The sequence below is a fragment of the Bos taurus genome, chromosome 6 (genome assembly GCF_002263795.3).
Source record: "Bos taurus isolate L1 Dominette 01449 registration number 42190680 breed Hereford chromosome 6, ARS-UCD2.0, whole genome shotgun sequence".
Classification (NCBI taxonomy): domain Eukaryota; kingdom Metazoa; phylum Chordata; class Mammalia; order Artiodactyla; family Bovidae; genus Bos; species Bos taurus.
The window spans coordinates 98,336,333-98,360,981 of NC_037333.1; the positions used below are offsets into that span (position 1 = coordinate 98,336,333).

A 24,649-nucleotide genomic window follows, 5' to 3' on the forward strand; every position below is an offset into this window, starting at 1 on the left:
GTCTAATTTGTAGAAGGAAAACATTTCATCATTTGGCTTTGCCATGTGTTACCAACTTAAAGCCCTCTTAAATTTCTAAAATTACATGACTTTTGTGATTGGGCTGTAAGTTTTGGGGTGAGAATGAGAAGAAAATGTTTTGGTAAAAGTGTGATCAAAGGAAACACCTTCTTCAGAAATGAAATGAAAATGAAGTGTTAGTCACTCAGTCATGTCTTACTCTGCAGTCCCATGGACTGTGGCCGACCAGGCTCCTCTGTCCATGGAAATCTCCAGGCAGGAATACTGGAGTGAATTGCCGTGCCCTCCTCCAGGGGATCTTCCTGACCCAGGGATCAAACCCTGGTCTCCTGCATTGCAGGCATATTCTTTACTGTCTGAGCCATCAGGGAAGCCCCTTCTTTGGAAAAGGTGCTTTAATTACATAGAGAGTTGTTCACAACTTGTTGTAGAATTGTTTCTAATTTTAAGGAAAACATGTTGAAGTTATGCATTTTGTTCCCTTCTCTGTTTAGGCTCAAAGAAAACTTTGCTTCAATAGTGTCAAATTCTGCTTAAACTTTGGGACAGAGGTTAGCAAACTAAACTATGAGCCTGTAGGCTGAATGTGGGCCGTCCTCTGGTTTTTGTAAATAAAGTTTTATTGGGACACAGCCATGCTCATTCATTTATGTATTATCTATACCTGCCATTGTGCCAAACAGCAGAGTCCAGGAGTTTTGACTGGGATTGGCTGGCTTGCAAATCCTAGAGTATTTACTGTCTGGGCTTCCATAGGAAAAGTTTGCCAACTTCTGCTTTAGGGGGATAAGGTGAAGGAAAGTACAGTACATTTACTCTGGATCACTCTGAAGCAACTGAAAGTGATATTTATGAAGATTGAAATAATACAAAAATACTTAGGATAAAATAAGGAAAGCTTACATATCATAAAGTTTATTAAAGTGATGGAATCTTTGTATTGATAATTCAGTCTAATATTTAAATTTTTTTTTCATTCTAAATGGACAATATGATCATTACAGAAAAGTGATATAAATATATGTAAAGGGAAAATTGTGGGCCCCCCTCCTCATATACTCTTACCCCCCTCCCATCATACTGCCTAGAGACAACCCTTTTAAGATGAGCCCATATATTTGAAAGTTTCTTGTTTTTTTTAGTGTACTTTAAAAAACAAAATAGCATGAATTTCTCCAGGTGTATTGTGAGTTAGTTGCTCAGTTGTGTCTGACTCTGCGACTCCACAAACTATAGCCCACCAGGCTCCTCTGTCCATGGAATTCTCCAGGCAAGAATACTGGAGTGGGTAGCCATTTACTTCTCCGGGGGATCTTCCGGACCCAGGGATCACACCCGAGTCTCTTGCATTGCAGGTGGATTCTTTATCATCTGAGCTACCGTGGAAGTTGCTGTTTTGCAAAATAGTGGCCGTTTTTCAATGTTTAGTATTAACTGCTGTATGTAATTGCAGGCAGTACAGGCCCCAGAAGGGAGGCATTTGTGTTGCCAACCATACGTCCCCAATCGATGTTTTGATCTTGACAACGGATGGGTGCTATACTATGGTAAGAACAGCTCACTGGTATTTCAAGTACTTGCATGTTCCGTGGATTAGTCAGACTTTTATTTTATTTTGGCACAAATTAGAAAGTTAGTTTTATATTAGAAAGTGACTGGGTTATACTATATAAGTAAGTCTATAAATTATTAATGACTGACTAGTCACTTCAGTCATGTCCGACTCTTTGTGACCCCATAGACTATAGCCTGCCAGGCCTCTCTGTCCATGGGGATTCTCCAGGCAAGAATACTGGAGTGGGTTGCCATGCCTTCTTCCAGGGGATCTTCCAAACTCAGGGATCGAACCCAGATCTCCCGAATAGTAGGCTGATTCTTTACCATCTGAGCCACCAGGGAAACCCATAAATTACTAATATATTTACATACATTAATAATGTATTTGCATTATTTATATTATTAATGTATAATTACACGAGGAATATATAGTGCAAGAAAAAGAAAGAAAATAGTCATTATATTTAAGGTAGTAAGAAATTAATGTACTGAAATGTAGACACGCTTGAGCATGACTAGTCTTTATAAAGTTGACTCCATCTTGCTTCTAGAATCCCTGCAGTGTTTAGTGACACTTTAAGACGTTAAAGTCATCCTCTTTAGAGCTGTACAAATCCCTCACCAGCCAATTAGTTCTTTCTCCCTTCAGGGAGTCATATGCAATTAAAAAAGAAAAAAAAAAAAACCTGGCTCTTTAGTGAAGATCAAGCAAGAAAGGCTCATATTTATGCCATATTGCCTTTGTCAGTTCTTGCTGACAGCCCCCAAAGAAAAGACAAAGCTTACTAAAATCAAACACCTCTAAAGACCTTTTTGTGGCATTTCTTACATTTTTTTCAAATCTAAGGTGTTTCAAGTCAGTGGGTGTTTTCTATCACCCTGAAGAAACTTGTCAAGATTTCCTTCCTCTCTTTCCTGTGCGTGTCAGGTTAAATTTGGAGAATCTCTGAAGGTGTTCTTTCCTGCATGGTGGTAACTATGCCCCAAGCTGGTGTGTGAAATAGAGAGATGGCACAGGGATCCTGAGGTGTGCTTGGTCGCTATGCTGTGTCTGACTCTGCGACCTCGTGAACTGTAGCCCGCCAGACTCCTCTGTCCACGGAATTCTCCAGGCAAGAATACTGGAGTGGGTTGCCATGCCCTCCTCCAAGGGATCTTCCCAACTCAGGGATCGAACCCAGGTCTCCTGAATTGCAGGCGGATTCTTTACCACCTGAGCCACCAGGGAAGCCCAGGATACTGAGGAGGGGAATTTTTTTTCATATCTCATGTTGGTGACTAGGGCTTCACACAGAGAACTGGTGGATTTTTTAATTTCACTCGTCAGCTCCAGTAACTGATAGTAGGGGTCTGGTGTGTTTTTCTGTGAAAGCATTCGAAGGGAACCTTTATTTTATTTATTTATTTAGAGATATAGTTGATGTACAATATTATATAAGTTTCAGGCTTACACTATAGTGATTCACAGTTTTTTAAAGGTTATACTCCATTCATAGTTGTAAAGTATTGGCCATATTCCCTGTGTTGTGCAATATGTCCTTGTAGCTTATTTATTTTCTAGAAGGTAGTTTTGTACCTCTTAGTCTCCTACTCCTATGATGGGTAGTCATGGTCTGGTGTGCTTTCCTGGGAAGGCAGTTGAAGTGTCTGTAGGCCACCGTGGAGTCCTGGTGGTCTGATTGCCTGTGGGTTATACATTCATTGAAGGGGGTTTGAAGACCTTTGTAAAAACTATTTTTTTATTGGCAGACATTGTCTAAAATATAAGTTTAGATATATAACTCTTGGACAACTACCTTTTAACAAGTTATACATTTCTCTAAGTTGTGGAGCTCTTCCTGAATCTAAGGAAGCTTTAACCACCTCTCTGAAAAGACTTATGGGAATTGGTAGTTCTTGACATTTATTAGGTTAGCAATCAGTTAATCTTTATGTATCCTTTTTTTCAGAAAAACAATAGCATGCATTTGCTTTATACCAACAAATATTTTTATGTAGTTCCAAGATGTTTATGGATTTCAAAAAGCCCATCCAGAGACCCTCATGTTAACAGTCCTTGATAGACCCCATCCGACTCTGGGTGTATATAATAATTCCTTTCATTTAAGTGGACAAGCACTTTCACATCCATTGTAATCTTTTGTGACCTTTCACATCCATTGTGACCTCCCTGTAATCCAAAGAGGTTAGGGCTGACATGTTTAGCGGAGAGAGCAGCTGTTTTCCTACAATACAATCTTTTTAAATTTCTTAACTAACTTGCCTAATCATGATTTTGTGTTTCTGAGACAGTACTCATTCTGTGTCTTAGTCAACAAAGATTGAGTATGACTCATTTGTGACTGTAGGCCTCAGAATTTTCTTAGCATTTTTCCGTGCTTCTTGATAATATGTAATTATCATTACAACTTCAATGTATAATGGTATAATTTACAGTTTTAGCCAAGTATTAGAAATAGAACTGCAAACTTTAATGGTTTGAATGATAGAAACCAAAAGCCTATTGGATTTATTTTTTACTTTTAATTTTTTAATTATAGTTGAATACAATGTTATGTTAGTTTCAGGTGTACAATATGATGATTCATCACTTATATACATTATGAATTGATTACCACTATACATTTAGTATTTGTCTGCTCACCATACAAAGTTAATGCAACATTAATTGACTATATTCCCTGTGCGGTACATTACATCCCATGGCTTACTTGTTTTGTAACTGGAAGTTGGTACTCTTAATCTCCTTCACCTATTTTGTCCTCCTCCGCATTCCTATCCTCTCTAAGCCAAATGGATTTTTCAAATTTGGGTATTTTTCAATAGCTCACATTATAAATAATGTTGCAATTTAAACATTGTGCATATGTATTTCCATTTTGTTTGGGGTGTATCTTCAGCGTAAATTCCTAGAAGTGAATTATTGAGTTTAAGGATAAATGTTTGTGTAAAGTGAAGTGAAAGTGTTAGTCACTCAGTTGTGTCTGATTCTTTACGATTCCATGGGTTGTAGCCCACAGGGTTCTCTGTCCATGGAATTCTCCAGGCAACAATACCGGAGTGGGTTCAGTTCAGTTTACTTCAGTCGCTCAGTTGTGTCCGACTCTTTGCCACCCCATGAACCACAGCACGCCAGGCCTCCCTGTCCATCACCAACTCTCGGAATCCACCAAAACCCATGTCCATCGAGTCGGTGATGCCATCCAGCCATGTCATCCTCTGTCGTCCCCTTCTCCTCCTGCCCTCAATCTTTCCCAGCATCAGGGTCTTTTCAAATGAGTCAGCTCTTCACATCAGGGGGCCAAAGTATTGGAGTTTTAGCTTCAACATCAGTCCTTCCAATGAACACCCAGGACTGATCTCCTTTAGGATGGACTGGTTGGATCTCCTTTTTGTCCAAGGGACTCTCAAAAGTCTTCTCCAACACCACAGTTCAAAAGCATCAATTCTTCGGCACTCAGCTTTCTTCATAGTCCAACTCTCACATCCATATGTGACCACTGGAAAAACCATAGCCTAGACAGACCTTTGTTGACAAAGTAATGTCTCTGCTTTTGAATATGCTATCTAGGTTGGTCATAACTTTCCTTCCAAGGAGTAAGCGTCTTTTAATTTCATGGCTGCAGTCACCATCTGAAGTGATTTTGGAGCCCAGAACAATAAAGTCAGCCACTGTTTCCACTGTTTCCCCAACTATTTGCCATGAAGTGATGGGACCAGATGCCATGATCTTCGTTTTCTGAATGTTGAGCTTTAAGCCAACTTTTTCACTCTCCTCTTTTGCTTTCATCAGGAGGCTTTTGAGTTCCTCTTCACTTTCTGCCATAAGGGTGGTGTCATCTGCATATCTGAGGTTATTGATATTTCTCTCAGCTGTCTTTATTCCAGCTTGTGCTTCCTCCAGCCCAGCATTTCTCATGATGTACTCTGCATATAAGTTAAATAAGCAGGGTGACAGTATACAGTCTTGACGTACTCCTTTTCCTATTTGGAACCAGTCTGTTTTCCATGTCCAGTTCTAACTGTTGCTTCCTGACCTGCATATAGGTTTCTCAAGAGGCAGGTCAGGTGGTCTGGTATTCCCATCTCTTTCAGAATTTTCCAGTTTATTGTGATCCACACAGTCAGAGGCTTTGGCATAGTCAATAAAGCAGAAATAGATGTTTGTTACCATTCCCTTTTCCAGGGGATCTTCCAGACCCAGGGATTGAACCCCAGTGTCCTGCATTGGAGGCAGATTCTTTACCATCTGAGCTCCAGGGAAGCTAATGTATATGTAATTTTAATAGATATTGCCAGATTTCCTTCTATGAGGATTATAAGCTCCCCATCCCAAGCACTGTATAAGAGTGCCTCTTTCTCACAGCCTTGGTTCTTTGTCATGCTTTTGAATCTTTGCCAGTCTGTTGGGTCTGAAATCGTATTTCAGTGTAGTTTTAATTTGTATTTCACTTACTTTGACTTTATTGGAAAATCTCTACTTTTAAAAGCCAGCGTAAAGGCAGTACCGCAACATAACTTAAAATTCAAAAGTGCTACTCAACAACATTTTGTGCTTGTATTTGGCCAGTCATGTCCTTTGAGCGTGGGCTTCCCAGGTAGTAAAGCACCGCCTGCCAAAGCAGGAGGCAGCAGGAGACGCGGGTTCAATTCCTAGGTCGGGAAGATTCCCTGGTGGAAGAAATGGCAACCCACTCCAGTATTCTTGCCTGGAGAATCCCATGGACAGAAGATCCTGGCAGGCTACAGTCCATGGGGTTGCAGCAGAGTGGGATACTACTGAGCGACTGAGCCCGCATGTATGACCTTTGAAGAGACTAAGAACTTCAGTCAGTAGAAGACCAGTCTTTTCTCTGAGTGGGGAATAGGAACTTAGTGGTTAAAGAAAAGAAGGCTTTTTTTTTGGACAGCTATGCCTTTACATTGTTTCCATTTTCTCATGGTTCTTGTAGGTGGGCCAGGTTCATGGTGGATTGATGGGGATTATTCAGAGATCCATGGTCAAGGCTTGTCCACATATCTGGTTTGAACGTTCAGAAATGAAGGACCGACACCTGGTTATTAGGAGGTAAGCGGTGACATTACTTGGTATCCATTGGATTGGCATAAACTCTTGGCCTTCCCATCAAAGAGGGCAGAGCCAGCGGTACTAACGGCTAACACTAAAACTAAGGGTTAAAACTAAAATATATTGACTTCTGTTTGTGGTTCACCATTTCCAGTGAGTCACCTGTCTTAACTGGATTTAAAACATTTTGAATTCTGTAGTCATGGTGGTATAGATGATGTGGTTAGAAGACCCATACATTTATATTGCCCTGACTTAGGTATTCCAGTCACTGAATTTCTAAAACTGAAAATTACTACCTTGAATGTAAGTAATTGGTAATGGTTGGCTGAATAAATAGATGGTTGATTATTTGCTGGATGTTATCACTTACACGCATCTAGAGATTGACAGGCAAAAAGGCAAAATGGTTGTCTGAAGAGGCCTTACAAATAGCTGAGAAAAGAAGAGAAGGAGAAAGGAGAAAGGAGAAAAGGAAAGATATGTGCATCTGAATGCAAAGTTCCAAAGAATAGCAAGAAGAGATAAGAAAGCCTTTCTCAGTGATCAATGCAAAGAAATAGAGGAAAACAATAGAATGGAAAGACTAGATTTCTTTAAGAAAATTAGAGATGCCAAGGGAACATATCATGCAAAGATGGGCTTGATAAAGGACAGAAATGGTATGGACCTAACAGAAGCAGAAGATATTAAGAAGAGGTGGCAAGAATACACAGAACTATACAAAAAAGCTCTTAATGATCCAGATAACCACAAATGGTGTGATCACTCACCTAGAGCAAGACATCCTGGAATGTGAAGTCAAGTGGGCCTTAGGAAGCATCACTAAGAACAAAGCTAGTGGAGGTGATGGAGTTCCAGTTGAGCTCTTTAAAATCCTAAAAGATTGTGCTGTGAAGGTGCTGCACTCAATATGCCAGCAAATTTGGAAAACTCAGCAGTGGCCACAGGACTGGAAAAGGTCAGTTTTCATTCCAATCCCAAAGAAGGTCAACACTAAAGAATGCTCAAACTGCCGCACAATTGCACTCATCTCACACGCTAGCAATGTAATGCTCAAAGTTCTCCAAGCCAGGCTTCAACAGTATGTGAACTGTGAACTTCCAGATATTCAAGCTGGATTTAGAAAAGGCAGAGAAACCAGAGGTCAAATTGCCAACAACCACTGGATCACTGAAAAAGCAAGAGAGTTCCAGAAAAACATCTACTCCTGCTTTATTTATTGACTATGCCAAAGCCTTTGACTGTGTGGATCACAACAAACTGTGGAAAATTTTTCAGGAGATGGGAATACCAGACCGCCTGACCTGCCTCCTAAGAAATCTGTATGCAGGTCAAGAAGCAGTGGTTAGAATGGGATATGGAACAACAGACTGGTTCCAAATCGGGAAAGAAGTACGTCAAGCGCTGTATATTGTCACCCTGCTTATTTAACTTATATGCAGAGTACATCATGCAGAATGCCTGCCCGGATGAAGCACAAGCTGGAATCAAGATTGCCGGGAGAAATATCAATAACCTCAGATATGCAGATGACACCACACTTACGGCAGAAAGCGAAGAAGAAATAAAGAGCCTCTTGATGAAAGTGAAAGAGGAGAGTGAAAAAGTTGACTTCAAACTCAACTTTCAAGAAACTAAGATCATGACATCTGGTCCTATCACTTCATGGCAAGTAGATGAGGAAACAATGGAAACAGTGAGAAACTTTATTTTCTCGGGCTCCAAAACCACTGTAGATTGTGACTGCAGCCATGAAATTAAAAGACGCTTGCTTTTTGGAAGAAAAGCTGTGACCAACCTAGAAAGTGAAAAAAGAAAGTGAAAGTCACTCACTTTTGTCGTGAAATGTGTCCAACTCTTTGTGACCCCATGGAATTCTCCAGGGCAGAATACTGGAATGGGTAGCCTTTCCCTTCTTTAAGGTATCTTTCCAGCCCAGGGATCGAGCCCAGGTCTCCTGCATTGCAGGTGGATTCTTTAGCAGCTGAGCCACAACCAACCTAGACATCATATTAAAAAGCAGAGTCATTATTTACCAACAAAGGTCCATCTAGTCAAAGCTATGGTTTTTCCAGTAGTCAAGTATGGATGTGAGAGTTGGACCATAAAGCTCAGCCCCGAAGAATTGATGCTTTTGAACTGTGGTGTTGGAGAAGACTCTTGAGAGTCCCTTGGACTGCAAGGAGATCAAACCAGTCAGTCCTACAGGAAATCAGACCTGACTATTCATTGGAAGGACTGATGCTGAAGCTGAAACTCCGAGTACTTTGGACATTTGATGTGAAGAGTTGTCTCATTGGAAAAGCCCCTGATGCTGGGAAAGATTGAAGGCAGGAGGAGAAGGGGATGACAGAGGATGAGATGGTTGGATGGCATCACCTGCCGGGGTCCAGCCCCGGCTGATCCAGGGTATTCGAAGAAGAGACGCCTAGGCGACTATTTATATGCTAATTAGAGATATAAAGAATAATAGAATGAGGATAGCTCAGTAGGAAAATTCAGTGGAGAAAAGAGGCTGAGTAGCTTGGTTTACGCGGGAGACCAATAAAACTTGAAGACAAGAAGTTTGCACCACTTACGTAGGCCGCAGGCACCCTCTCGAATAGCGGAAGGTGCCTCACCCTAGACACCTTCTCGAGTGGGTCTTAGAAGCCCAGGCATAATTAGTAAGCATGGTGGGTTCCGCACTCCAGATGGAGACTTCAGCCAGAATGTGAAAAGAATGACATGGGGAGACCAAGCACTGGTGAGCAAGGCCCATAGCTTTATTTTCAACAGGGGCTTATATACCCTAAGTTACACATAGAGGATAATAGGGGATGCAAAGTCAGCAGTTTTTGATCCTTATCAAAAACCAGGGTTTCTTTCCTGCAGATTTATCATATACAAATGGTTTAGGTGATTTACATCATCTTCTGGCCAGAAGGCCTACTAACATTTTATGACTCTTGACAAGGACTTATCAACAAAGACTTATTTTCTCTAAGAGTAATTATTTTAAAGTTTGGCGCCATCTTCCGAAGATAAAATTGCATTCCTATAGGGTGGATGTGTAATGGGTTTACAACAAAGGAAAGAATTTATTACCTTAAGGGTCTAAAGTTACTAACACCAAGGCCACTACTTATTTTTTCTACATACCAGCTATTAATTAATACACATTCAAGGATACAATTCAGGGGATGTGAAAACTTGGCAACAAACATTGGTTCATCAATGAAATCTTTTACTAGTTTTATTCTGACAGTTTCTAACTCTCTGAGAGGCTCTAAGCTATTTGAATATCTTAAGCTTCCCGTGCCTCTCGAGGCTGGGAGACTGTAAACAATCGTATGCATAGCTGTAGGAGTCCGGGTAAACTTGTCAGGCGAGTTAGAGAGCCATCTGAGGGGTTTGGATTTAAACACTCCTAATTGCCCAGGAACTTTTATTAATTGGAGCTGTAAGTTAACTCTTTGACAGAGAGAGCGAGATGGTGGTGGGGGACAGCCCCCAGTAAAGTCAGAGGTGAGAGCACAAAGCAATAAAGTAGGCAGACTCTGGTTTTTTGGGGGGTAGATGCTCGAGAATATCCGGGCGGACTCCTGAGGCTCGATCCCACCTTTGCGTATGCTGAGCCTCCTTCCTCATGACCTTTGTCACGAGTGGAATGCCTCACCAGCTCCCAGCAATCACCGACTTGATGGATATGAGTTTAAGCAAGCTCCGGGAGTTGGTGATGGACAGACAGTCTTGGCATGCTGCAGTAGTCCTTGAGATTGCAAAACGTTGGACACGACTGAGCAGCTGAAATGAACTGAAAGGCAGACAGAGCTAGTGCTCTTTATGGAACAGGAGAGGGAACTTCTGGGTCTAGGAGTGGAGTTAAGCTACCAGAAACCTTTGTTTGAAGAAGCTTTTTGCCTGAGACCTTTAACTGGAGGCACTCGAGTCATTGCTTCTGTAAATGTGATGGTGGGCTATGCTTTTAAGAGTGAAATAGTACGTACCTATTGAAATGTCTTTAAGGTTAGAGAACTGTTCCCCATCTTGTGGTTATTGAGCAGTGGTGTGCACGCTGGCAGTTGTAATCTATCTCAACTTTGTTAGCTCTTAATACTTGTATAGAAAGGGACCAACTTGTGTTTATTTCCTTTCTCTTCTCCTTATTGCTTTACAATTATATTTGTGTTAGTAGAGAGTAAAGAATACCAAAGAGAGATTGGGATTGATGTGTGTACACTACCACGTGTAAAATAGATAGTTAGTGGGAAGCTGCTATGTAGCACAGGGAGCTCAGCTCAGTGCTGTGTGATGACCTAGAGGGGTGGGATGGGGGTAGGCTGGGAGGGAGGCTCCAGGGGGAGGGTATATATGTATACTTATAGCTCATTCACGTTGTGGTACAGCAGAAATTAACACAATATTGTAAAGCAACTATATACCAGTTTTTAAAAATTTGCATGATTTAATTGAACCTAAAAGAAAAGATACCAAAGGGGATTCCCACCTCTCTTATTGAAGGTATAATTTAGATCCTTTATTTTTCTTCACAGACTAAAAGAACATATTGCTCTTAAGGAAGAATTACCCATATTAATCTTTCCTGAAGGTGAGAAGTGGGATTGCTCACCAAGCTATGGTTGATAACAACAGGTACCCGAAGTATATGGGGAGCTGGATTGTTCTGGAGTTGGCATTCTTAGTCCAGGTTTCTGCTGTCCTTCAGGAATGGCATGGCCTCTCTGAGCCAGTAATTCCCTGCTTTCTTATGAGGTTTGAAGCAAGTCATGGTACCTTTTTGATCTCAGAAGTTGTTTCTGGGTTGCCATTTCCGTGTCCAGTGAAACCTGCTTAGAACTGTTGAATTACTACTAAACAGAAGTTGGAGAAGGCAATGGCAACCCACTCCAGTACTCTTGCCTGGAAAATCTCATGCGCAGAGGAGCCTGGTAGGCTGCAGTCCATGGGGTCGCTAAGAGTCGGACACGACTGAGCGACTTCACTTTCACTTTTCACTTCCATGCATTGGAGAAGGAAATGGCAACCCACTCCAGTGTTCTTACCTGGAGAAACCCAGGGACGGTGGAGCCTGGTGGGCTGCCGTCTATGGGGTTGCACAGAGTCAGACACGACTGAAGTGACTTAGCAGCAGCAGCAAACAGGAGTTAATTTGTAAAATGATAGTATTTAAAATATCTGTAATTTTTAAAAAAGTCTGTAATTTTGATGTGACCTGAATATTTTAAATTATTTTATAACAAAATATTTCCTTTTTAAATTGGCTGCTTTAAAAAATTTCACTCTCTACCGATGTCCTTATAGGAACTTGTATCAACAATACTTCAGTCATGATGTTTAAAAAAGGAAGCTTTGAAATTGGAGGAACCATCCATCCAGTTGCCATTAAGGTAAAACAGATTATCCACTCTCATACACCTCCCTGCCAAAGACACTGACTTGGTCACTTTATTTTGATATAATTTCAAACTTAAGATTTGCAAACATATGGAATACTTGTGTGCTCTTTGCTTCCCTGGTTGCTCAGACAGTAAAGAATCTGCCTGCAATGCAGGAGACACGAGTTTGATGCCCGAGTCGGGAGGATCCCCTGGGGAAGGAAGTGGCAACCCCCTCCAGTATTCTTGCCTGGAGAATTCCATGGACAGTGGAGGCTCATGGGCTACACAGTTTATGGGGTCACAAAAAGTTGGGCATGACCGAGCATGTGCTCTTTATTCATATCCACCTGTTGTTTACAATTGTCCCGTTTGCTTGATCCCTTTTTCTGGCTACTGATACGGATATAGGTAAGTAGCGGTTGGGGGATACTATGTGCCAAGCCAGTGTCTGCCTACTGAGGACACTGTGATGAGCAATCAGATACTATTCCTACTTTCACCCACCTTCCATGAAGTGGGCAGACAGATATTTAAGAATCATGTCAATAACCCTCCAGTCTAAGGGCTCTGAGGCTCTAGTCAGGGGGGTTGCCCGGCCTGGTTTATTCTTTATTTTGGTTCTTTTCTTTTGTGAAAAGTTTCACTGGAATATAGTTGATTTACAGGCTGTGTTTGTTTCAGGTGTTCCGCAAAGTGAATCCACTCAGTTATACATATATCCAGTCTTTTAAATTCTTTTCCCCTATAGGCTGTTATGGAGTATTGAGTAGACTTCCCTGTGCTATAGTAGGTCCTTATTAGTTACCTATTTTATATACAGTAGTGTGTTTATGTCAGTCTCCGTCTCCCAGTTTATCCGTCCCCGCCTTTACCCCCTGGTGACCATAGGTTGTTTTCTACGTCTTGTTTGCTCTTTGGATCCTTTACTTTACTTTTACTTTACTTTACTTTGGATCAAGTAAAGTAGCTTTTTTTTTTTTTGGCAGGGCGCAGGTCTGATAGATGTTTGGCCTGTCATGTACTGGCATGTAGAAGAGAAGCTGCCATTTAATTCCTAACTAGAATGCATTTTCTTTTCTCTTTTCACAGTATAATCCTCGGTTTGGTGATGCATTTTGGAACAGTAGTAAATACAACATTGTGAGCTACCTGCTTCGAGTGATGACCAGCTGGGCCATCGTCTGTGACGTGTGGTACATGCCCCCCATGACCAGAGAGGTATTGCATAGATAACAGGTGCTTTATCTAATCAGATGAGGGCAAGAAAACCTTTACCTGCACATGTGGGTGTCTCCCTTCCTCACATCAGTTGAAGTTGGACTTTCTGCTTTCTCAGCAAGAGTCATTAAAAAAAAAAATGTATCTAGCACTCTGCAAAGTCACGCTGATTTGAGATCAGGAGAATTCTTTTCCATAATAGTTTTTACCATTGTTGTTGGTTTATTGAACCTACAGATACTGTAGAATGTTGTGTCTTGAATAAGTCTAGTAAAGAGCATAATATATATATGTGATAAAGATATTAAAGAAAAACAGCACTGCATTTTCTTGATGGACAAATGATATTTGCTATAATTCAGAATAGAGCATATTTGAGTTAAAAATGTGAATATTATACTTTAAAACGAATCTAAGTGATTGTGAGACATTTGAAAGCATTGTTTGAGAACTCTGTCTTCAGGATATACTGGTAATTTTTTATTCCAGGAAGGAGAAGACGCAGTCCAGTTTGCTAACAGGGTTAAGTCTGCTATTGCTGTACAAGGAGGATTGACTGAGCTTCCTTGGTAAGAAATTTTTCAGAAGTATTATTACTTAAAAAAAAGATGTCATTTATTATGCTTGTTAGCTGGAGGTTTAGCTGACACTGACAGTGGTTTATACAGCATAATGATGGCTTAAATAAGACAGAATTTTATCTCCCATACCTCATCATAGGCAGCCTAGACTGGTATAATAGCTCATTTTGTATTGATCTACCATCCTCAGTATGGTCCAAGATGACTGCCCAGTGAGTACAATAACATGAGTAGCAGGGAAGAACTAAAACAAGAAGGATGCGTTCATGTGTTTAAGAGCAAAAGCTGGAAGTTGGACTTACCACTTCCACTTCTATCTGTTGACTCGAACTCAAGTCACGTGATAACACCTTGCTGCAGAGGAGGCTCAGAAATGTAGTCTTTGTTCTACTTGGCCACATTAGTGGCTCAGTCATGTCCAACTCTTGGTAACCCCATGAACTGGGGCTTGCCAGGCTCCTCTGTCCATGTAGTTCTCCAGGCAAGAGTACTGGAGTGGGTTGCCATTTCTTTCTCCAGGGGATCTTCCTAACCCAGGGATTGAACCTGGGTCTCCTGCATTGCAGGCAGACTCTGTACTGTCAGAGCCACCGGGGAAGCTCCTGCTTGACCATATGCCTAACTAAAATTTAGGGATCTTTCACTGAAGAAGAAAGTGGGATTGGATTTGAGGGAAATGTATCTTTGAAGGCAGGGGGCAACTTACAAACTTGTTCTTATTTATCTCTAGCTGTAATTATATTAAAGAAAACTTAAAAACTTGACAGGAAATAAGTGAAATATTTTAAGTATGGATATCTATGGCTTTAGTTTTGTGTTTTTTTAAGAAAGAATATAGGTGAGAGTATTAATCTGATCAGGCTGCCAGAACAAGCTCCCGTAGACTGGGTGGCTTAAACAACAGAAATTTATTTTGTCTCATTGCTGAAGGCTGGAAGCTCTCTGGTGTGTCTTCTTACACGGGCACTGTTCCTGTCTTGAGGGCCCGTCCCTGATGACCTCATCTATACCTAACTGGCTCCTCAAAGCTCCATCTCCAAATACTGTATTATTGAAGGTTAGGGCTTCAGTACCTGAATTTTGGGGGGCACATGCAAACCTTTAGCCTGTGTCAGTGAGGGTTGAATATCCCTAGGTTATAATGGGAGATTAAATTTGTATATACACACAGACATTGTTTTAGCATATTTAGCACAAAAACAGTCCATTTGTTAAGTCCTGTGCATTTAATAAAGTCCCTGCTATCTATCTGTTTGGTGTTTTGAAAACACTTGACATGAGAAGTTCACTAGAGGCAGTTTTGGGAGTGTCGTGGAGCAGGATGTGGCTAGCCAAGTCAGGCTGTCAGCTAGGCAGCCAAAACCTTCTGAACCGGCAGAGGGACCCAGGACTGCTTAGGGATTAAGTCTATGGAAGAAGGGCTGCCTGCATTCTTATATACCCTTTAATGCAAGGATGGGGAATATCTCTAAAATAATTTCATCAATTCACGTATCTTGAATACAACTAATTTCACCCACGAAAGTCTGTTTCTGTCATCTGTCATGCTAATTAACAAGCCACTAACTTCTGCAGTGAAAGTGAGTGAAGTCACTCAGTCGTGTCCGACTCTTTGCGACCCCATAGACTGTAGCCTGCCAGGCTCCTCCATCCATGGGATTTTCCAGGCAAGAGTACTGGAGTGGGTTGCCATTTCCTTCTCCAGAGGATCTTCCCGACCCAGGGATTGAACCCCAGTCTCCTACATTGTAGGCAGACACTTTACCGTCTGAGCCACCAGGGAAGCCTATTTTTAAATTCACTATGCTAATTAACAAAGCTTGAAAAGTTGATGGGAGATCAAGATAGTGGAAGCCTTATAGTAGCACCTCTGGAGGGTGGCCTTCTGATGAAATGCCTGGCTGACCACTCTGGGGCTATGAGTTCTTGATTCAGGGCAACTCCCTGAATTATGCTTAAGATAGATTAGAACTAACATTCTTATTACACTCTCTAAACTGGAATATGTGAAACTAAATTGCAGACATCCTACTGAAACCAGTGACTCAGAGTGGGACTTCAGTCCACGTGGCCGGGACTTGAACCCTGCCTAAACCTAGACTGGGGCTTGAGCCCACGGTCTTTAAACTAGAATCACTCACCTGATGCCTGGGGTTACTGAGGCTCAGGCACTTTGTGTCTCAGTGCAGAAGAAATTCAGTAAGAGGCAAAGTGATAGGCAACAAGTAGATTTGTTACTATAGGACAGTTGAGGAAATGCAAACGGGCGGGTTGCCTGTCCCACGATTTAAGTGGTCCACAATTTTATAATCAAAGGAAAATGAGGGAGAGGAAAAGATTGTCTTCTCTGAGTAGAGGTCACCATAGTAGCTAGTAGCTCAGTCGTGTCTGACTCTTTGCGACCCCATGGACTGTAGCCTATCAGGCTCCTCGTCTGGGATTTTCCAGGCAAGAGTGCTGGAGTGGATTGCCGTTTCCTTCGCCAGGGCATCTTCCCGACCCAGGAATTGAACCCAGGTCTCCCGCATTGCAGGCAGACGCTTTACCGTCTGAGCCACCAGGGAAGCCGTGGGTAGAGGTCAGGCTTACACCATTAGCTCCTCCTTTGTATTGGGCAGGAGAGTGTCTGACCCTACAAGGTCAAACTGGGACTATCATAGCTTATTCAAATCAGTAGAAGAGTGGTAATGTTTTTCTTTCACCTAATGACTTGGGGAATGTCTCATGCTTTTTATTTATGGCTTTTATAGCAAAACAAGCCTGCTTCATTCCATGATAATCCCATAGTTTTCTTGAGCAATCATTAACTTACAGTGGTCTCCCAAAATCGCCTCAGTTTCTCTGTCTGTCTGTAGTCCCATCCGAGACCTTTAAACTACCTGTTGTTGTTTAGTCCCTCAGTCACGTCTGACTCTTTGTGATTCCACGAACTGCAGCACGCCAGGCTTCCCTGTCCCTCACTATCTCCCAGAATTTGCTCAAACTCATGTCCATTGAGTCGGTGATGCCAACCAACAATGTCATTCTCTGTCACCCCCTTCTTCTCCTGCCCTGTCTTTCCCAGCATGAGGGTTTTTTCCAATGAGTCAGCTCTTTGCATCAGGTGACCAAAGTATTGGGGCATATTCAAGGTTGATTTCCTTTAGGATTGACTGGTTTGATCTCCTTGCAGTCCAAGGGACTCTCATGAATCTTACTAGCACCACAATTTGAAAGCATCAGTTCTTTGGCGCTCAGCCTTCTTTATGGTTCAACTCTCATATCTGTACATGATGACACCACCCCTATGGCAGAAAGTGAAGAGGAACTAAAAAGCCTCTTGATGAAAGTGAAAGTGGAGAGTGAAAAAGTTGGCTTAAAGCTCAACATTCAGAAAACGAAGATCATGGCATCCGGTCCCATCACTTCATGGGAAATAGATGGGGAAACAGTGGAAACAGTGTCAGACTTTATTTTTGGGGGCTCCAAAATCACTGCAGATGGTGATTGCAGCCATGAAATTAAAAGACACTTACTCTGGAAGGAAAGTTATGACCAACCTAGATAGCATATTGAAAAGCAGAGACATTACTTTGCCAACAAAGGTCCATCTAGTCAAGGCTATGGTTTTTCCAGTGGTCGTGTATGGATGTGAGAGTTGGATTGTGAAGAAAGCTGAGCGCCGAAGAATTGATGCTTTTGAACTGTGGTGTTGGAGAAGACTCTTGAGAGTCCCTTGGACTGCAAGGAGATCCAACCAGTCCATTCTGAAGGAGATCAGTCCTGGGTGTTCTTTGGAAGGACTGATGCTAAAGCTGCAACTCCAGTACTTTGGCCACCTCGTGCGAAGAGCTGACTCATTGGAAAAGACTCTGATGCTGGGAGGGATTGAGGGCAGGAGGAGAAGGGGACAACAGAGGATGAAATGGCTAGAGGGCATCACCGACTCGATGGACATGGGTTTGAGTGAACTCTGGGAGTTGGTGATGGACAGGGAGGCCTGGTGTGCTGTGATTCATGGGGTTGCAAAGAGTCAGACACGACTGAGCGACTGAACTGAACTGAACTGAACTGGAAAAACCATAGCTTTGACTAGACGGACCTTTCTTGAGCAATCAGTCTCCCAAAGTTTCCTCGGATTCTGTATCTATCTATAGTCCCCTACTGGGACCTCTACAACTACCTGTGTAAGTATCCTATTTTATCCTAATCACTGCCATCAGGGAATGAGCAGGCTTACCAGTGCTCTAGTTTACAGATGTCTTAGTGACCCATGTTCATACGTATAACTGGCTTCCTCTTCCTCGTCCACTGTTTTCTATTCTTTATCCCCCTTCCTTTTACTTGACATCCTAACCCTGCTCCTGTCCTGAGGCCATTATGAAAACCTTAGAGCTTTGGATCTGTAGCCTCAGATACCAAGAAAATGAAGAAAGCCTTGAGAAACAAAAAGAGCCTAAGGGAGTTAGCTCCAGGACAGACTGTCCTTAGCCAGATTGGCTTGAATAGCATGGCAGAAATGATCCTCGTAGTTTTTAAATTGCCTTTTATCAGGCTACATGCAGTCTTATAAGAAAAAAAAAAGTTACTTTTAATTACCTAGACTCTTCTTTTAAAAGAAAATAAGTTCACTGCCTTTCCGGTTATATTTGTCATTCATCTGTTGGGTATGAATTAACATGTCTAGATTTCCGCCCCCCTCCCCAGATTAAATGAGAACTTAATTGAAACATTTTTTTAAAAATTATTAGGTGACTATTTTTAAAATTTATTGATTTATTTTTGGCTCTGCTGGCTCATTGCCGCAGGTGGGCTTTCTTTAGTTGGTGAGTAGGGGCTCTCTCTAGTTGCGGGGCATGAGTTTCTCATTGCAGTGGCTTCTCTTGTTGCAGATGTCAATTAAAAAAGATGCACCACGTGAGAGTTGCAAGTTAAGTTTTATTTAGGGTGAAATGAGGACTGTAGCCCAGGAGACGGCACCTCAGATTGCTCTGAGAGACTACTCCAAAGAGGTAGTGGGGGAAGGTCAGTATATAAGATTTTGGTGAATCAAGCACTTTACAAAAGGTTTATTGCTCATCATGAAGAGCTGATGTCATCGTGAAGGGACTTTTAGATTTTCTAGATATGAAGAGATTTTCTAGACATGAATCAGTTCCTGAAAATATCTAACTATCTAAAGGCCTGTTCTGTCAAGATTCCGTGGAGCACAGAGTGCCTCACTGTCTACCCTAAACTCCCTCAGGGGTTGTTGAGTGTCAACAGCTGCAGCAGCACAGAGTTCAGTCTCCTCAGAGGCAGATGGCAAATGCTCTTGTTGATCAGTTCAGTTCAGTTCAGTCGCTCAGTCGTGTCTGACTCTTTGCAACCCCATGAATCGAAGCACACCAGGCCTCCCTGTCCATCACCAAATCCCAGAGTTCACTCAAACCCATGTCCATCGAGTCGGTGATACCGTCCAGCCATCTCAACCTCTGTTGTCCCCTTCTCCTCCTGCCCTCAATCCCTCCCAGCATCAGAGTCTTTTCCAATGAGTCAACTCTTCACATGAGGTGGCCAAAGTACTGGAGTTGCAGCTTTAGCATCAGTCCTTCCAAAGAACACCCAGGACTGATCTCCTTCAGAATGGACTGGTTGGATCTCCTTGCAGTCCAAGGGACTCTCAAGAGTCTTCTCCAACACCACAGTTCAAAAGCATCAATTCTTCGGCGCTCAGCTTTCTTCACAATCCAACTCTCACATCCATACACGACCACTGGAAAAACCATAGCCTTGACTAGATGGACCTTTGTTGGCAAAGTAATGTCTCTGCTTTTCAATATGCTATCTAGGTTGGTCATAACTTTCCTTCCAAGGAGTAAGTGTCTTTTAATTTCATGGCTGCAATCACCATCTGCAGTGATTTTGGAGCCCAGAAAAATAAAGTCTGACACTGTTTCCACTGTTTCCCCATCTATTTCCCATGAAGTGATGGGACCAGATGCCATGATCTTCGTTTTCTGAATGTTGAGCTTTAAGGCAACTTTTTCACTCTCCTCTTTGACTTTCATCAAGAGGCTTTTGAGTTCCTCTTCACTTTCTGCCATAAGGGTGGTGTCATCTGCATATCTGAGGTTATTGATATTTCTCCTGGCAGTCTTGATTGCAGTTTGTGCTTCCTCCAGCCACTGGCAAATGCTCTTGGCAAGTGCCAGTCTGTGGTTGACACAGAGCGTGGGTTCTAGGCGCACAGACTTCAGTAGTTGCAGGACATGGGCTCACGAGTTCTGTGCACAGCTTAGTTGCCCCTTGGCATGTGGTATCCTCCCAGACCAGGGGTCTAACCTGTGTCCCCTGCATTGACAGGTGGATTTTAACCACTGGATCACCAGGGAAGTCCTCAATTGTATCATCTTAACTGGCTTTTACATTCAGCTGCTGCCCTCCTTAAGTACTAAGATCTCCTGCCATTGCAAAGGGGAATTGAATAAAGCTTTGAAGTCTCTAGAGGGTGACGAGTCACAGTTGGAGTGCTTAGAGCAGTGGCTCAGATGGTAAAGCATCTGCCTGCAATGCGGGAGACCCAGGTTCCATCCCTGGGTCGGGAAGATCCCCTGGAGAGGGAAATGGCAACCCACTCCATTACTTCTGCCTGGAAAATTCCATGGATGGAGGAACCTGGTAGGCTACAGTCCATGGGATCCCAAAGAGTTGGACCCAACTGAGTGACTTCACTTTCACTTTCTTTAGAAGGGAGATGCTCAGGATTTTCAAGGACAGATGTCGCTAATTGATTTGTTGCCTGTTTTGGCCTGGACCTCAGAAAAGGAGGGATGGCTTTTCTTCTGGCTCTCCATTTCTTAGTTCTTACCAACCATCCTGGATGACATCACCGACTCAATGGACATGAGTTTGAGTAAGCTCTGGGAATTGGTGATGGACAGAGAAGCTGGGTGTGCTGTAGTCCATGGGGTCACAAAGAGTTGGACATGACTAAGTGACTGAACTGAACTGGTAACTCAGCTGGTAAAAAATCCGCCTACAATGCAGGAGACCCTGGTTTGATTCCTGTGTCAGGAAGATCCCCTGGAGATGGGATAGGCTACCCACTCCAGTAGTCTTGGGCTTTCCTGGTGGCTCAGACAGTAAAGAATCCACCTTGAATGCAGGAGACCTGGGTTTGATCCCTGGGTTGTAAAGATCCCCTGGAGGAGGGCATGGCAACCCACTCCAGTATTCTTGCCTGGAGAATCCCCACAGACAGAGAATCCTGGTGGGCTACAGTCCATGGGGTCACAAAGAATTGGACTTGACTGAGCGACTAAGCACCGCACACATTGCTTTTATGTGAATTCTGAATAGTAAGAACTAAGAAAGGGAGGGAGAGCCAGAGGAAAGGCCATTCCTCCTTTTCTGAGGTCCAGGCCAAAACAGGCAACAAGTCAGTTAGCAACATCTCTCCTTGAGCAGCCAAAACAGGCAACAAGTCAGTTAACCAACATATGTTCTTGAGCAGATGCTGAGTGGTACCAGGGAAGCCCCTAAATGCTATGTATAGTGAGAAGCATCTCCTGTGGATAAAAGAGGCTCTTGTGGACAATTCTGGAGGTCTCATGACAACTTCTAACCTTATTTCATGGAAATTTCCTACAGCTGACCCCCTGGAAGATTTGTGGGCCAAAGTCCATTTTTAAAGTTGAGGACTTCGTGGTGGACCATGTCTTAGTTTTGACTCTAGATGCCTGAAGGTTACAGCGGACTCAGGCTGCCTTCTGTTTGTAGGTCAAGTTCCGTCTTCACGGCATTGAGTTCACTGGCTAACCTGTGAAACACTCATCATCATTAGAGAGCACTTGGTAAACATTCATGCTTAGCTGGGTTAAAATTAAACAGGCAGAGAATAAAGTAAGCACCTTCTTGGTCCATGGTCTCCTGGGAATTAAAATCTAAAGTGTGAGATTAGGAGAGAGTGGATCCAGATAATCCAGTCTTCTTCCAGGTCTTCCAGCTTGTTTCTTTGTATTGTCAAAAGGAGGAAAGACATACACAATCCTTTTAACTTTGGCAGGTCTGATTTTTACCACCCTGGAGAGAGTTCAAAGATTCTAGGCTCTGAATTAAGGAATGCTGCTTACATAGGCACTGTGATTGGTTGAATGCCATTTATGTTTTTGTTGCTTGTTTTATTTTAGTCTCTTTTGGAATATGGAAGATTATCAATACTTACAATAGAGCACTTTGAATCAAAACATGACTTGTTAGACACAGGATTAGATTTGAATCATGAGCACATTTCTTTTTGAGGAATTTACCCCACCCCCAGCCCCACACATAGCACCTTCATCATTTCTTATATGTGTATTTATAGTGAGACCAGGGAAGCCCAGTAACTCAGACGGTAAAGCATCCGCCTGGAATGCAGGAGACCTGGGTTTGATACCTGGGTCGAGAAGATCCCCTGGAGAAGGAAATGGCAACCCACTCCAGTGTTCTTGCCTGGAGAATCCCATGGACAGAGGAGCCTGGTGGGCTACAGTCCGGGGGATTGCAAAGAGTCAGACATGACTGAGCGGCTAACATACACATAGGCTGATTTAGGTGAAAAAGTCTAGTACTTGGCTTTCCTTGGGGAAAAAGATAAACAGTCCGAATTTTAATATAGCATCCAAATATGGAAGATAGCAGCCCTAACTTCTAAAGAAACTGAGCAGTGAAATTGTGCTTAATTCTTACCAAACATCAAAGAGATTGTTCCTTCCTTTAAGTAACACAGGTCTGGTTAAGCGGTAGAACAGAGACTGAAATCTGGGTCTTTCTGCTTCCAAATCCATTGTACTTTGCCTCCTCTCTGAGCATCTGTTCAATGCCATGGCACTGTGCGGCATGTATGAGTAGGTAGCCCTTTGACATCATTGCTGGAGGTATTTATGTGTCTTTCTATTCTCAGGGATGGAGGGCTGAAGAGAGCCAAGGTGAAGGACACCTTTAAGGAAGAGCAGCAGAAGAATTACAGCAAAATGATTGTGGGCAATGGATCTCTCAAGTCGGAACTGGACTGAATGCCATCCAGGCTTTCCAGAGCTAGTCCTTAGAGATGCAATGGGGTGGAGTTTTTTTTTTTTTTTGGCGAGGGGAGGAAGGGAGTGCGTTGTTTTCTTTTACTTTTTTTTTTTTTAATTGTTAACCTTTTCTACAGGATGGTTGTCTCTACCTCCTCGTGCCAGAGGCGGAACCCACGGTGCCCTTCTTGGCTTTTGTTGTTATAGCATTAGCCGCATCAACTGTAAAGTAGTGTACTGAGTTTGAACTGATTCTGCCTTTTGTGAAATGACTGTGGCCTTGTGGATTGAATGAAGTATTTGTACTGGAAAAAGTTCTTCTAAAACACTTTGGGAACTCATTGAGAGGGCAGTTCTCAAGAAAATACCCCAAACTTTGTTCATGATTTGTTTTCACACGCCCTTCCCTTCCCACTTTCCTTAATCACTCAAACAAGGATTGCACATTCGGTTCGAATGGCTGTCATGGTTTTGTTCTACTACAAGGTTGAAAAGGAAAATGGAAGACAGTCTTTAGGAGAATGGACAGCTTTGTGGCCCCTTGATCTCAAAGTTGAAAGGAAATTAAATATTTTTTACTGGCGTGTTAGAAGAGACATCCTATTTGGTGAGCCTTACCAAAGAAAAGTGAATCCCCGTTACAGTGAGTGCATATTTATATGTAGGTGACTTTCAAATAGACCTATGTTAGCCAGCAACTGGCGATAAAGCTTTTAGTTTTCCAAGTTTCTGTAGTAAAGATCTCTATCTAATGCCTCTCCCATCCGTTGATTTGTTTGATCCGTGTCACCAAACACATTTCAAAGAGGAAGAGCCTCTGACAACCACCACCAACCACACTGAGTGTCTTCCGCAGAGGTGGGGGTGTTGTGAGTGAAGTGGGTGGTGCTGTTCCTCCCCCATCACCCCTTTGTCCTTTAGTTCAGAACTTTCCCATTTTCTTAAACAGGAAAATAAGTGACAAAATTACCTTTTGGAATCTGAGCCTTAAATCTTTTAAAGGGGAAAATCAGTGTTTCCCGACTGTGCAGCATAAGCAACGTTGATAGCAATATAGTGCCATCAGAGTGTTATTTCTCTTCTGGGAACCATGTACAAAATGTGACACTGTCTTACGGTGAATATAAATAAATTCTATATTTCTAAACGTGTGTTGCGTTATTTTCTCCATACCTCAACTCTCTTGCCGCCTTTTGATTTTTGAGTAAGTTAAATTTTTTCACATTATAATCAAGGATTGTTTGTTTTTTCATTTCAGTGATATATTTAGATTTTATTAGTCTGCAATGGCTGGAAAATGAGAAACATGGGCCGTTGGTTTTGGTGTGTTTTTTTCCTCTTTTTTTTTTTTTAAGCTGAGTTTGTCTGGACTCTGACTCTTGGACCTTGTCTTGCGCAAAGACATAGACTTGGGTTGTTTTGCAAATGAACACGGGCCCTTCTCTCTTAACTGAGATAGGCCTGCCCCAGCACTATCAGGGTGTATTCTCCTCAAGCTGCATGGATTTGATCCCAAAGGAAAATTTGTGAACAGGTGACCATCACAGTCAGCTAGCCTTCTCTTCTCGCTTCCCCCCATCTTTTTCCTTTGTTCTTGCTTTAACCTTTGGCCCCACACCCCCAAAAAACTCGCTTGGGGGGTAAGCTTTGACCTCAAATCAGTGAATTTGTATGTTGCGGTGACTCTTTTTTTTCTCAAAAGATTTCCTTTTCTTTTTGCTTGTCATATTCAATACAGCTTGAATTAATAAACTCATTTTATTAATTAGGTCAATTCTCAGGAAAGTTGGAAGAACAATTAAC

General features: G+C 42.3%; 1 protein-coding gene across 7 annotated transcripts in view; it reads left to right on the forward strand.

Annotated features, from left to right (window-relative positions):
- The window catches only part of GPAT3 (glycerol-3-phosphate acyltransferase 3), a 71,753-nt gene extending 47,759 nt beyond the window's left edge, over positions 1-23,994 (forward strand). For 6 of the 7 annotated variants that reach the window (XM_015471698.3, XM_024993215.2, XM_005208184.5 and 3 more), the window contains 7 exons: positions 1,475-1,568; positions 6,531-6,646; positions 11,185-11,240; positions 11,954-12,039; positions 13,120-13,248; positions 13,738-13,817; positions 22,735-23,993. In XM_015471698.3, coding sequence (XP_015327184.1) covers positions 1,475-1,568; positions 6,531-6,646; positions 11,185-11,240; positions 11,954-12,039; positions 13,120-13,248; positions 13,738-13,817; positions 22,735-22,846 — 673 coding nt within the window. In that variant the 3' untranslated portion in view covers positions 22,847-23,993. Of the gene's footprint in view, positions 1-1,474; positions 1,569-6,530; positions 6,647-11,184; positions 11,241-11,953; positions 12,040-13,119; positions 13,249-13,737; positions 13,818-22,734 lie in introns of all 7 variants that reach the window. The other variant, NM_001192514.3, reaches the window with a different exon arrangement.
- Positions 23,995-24,649: the final 655 nt, after the last annotated feature.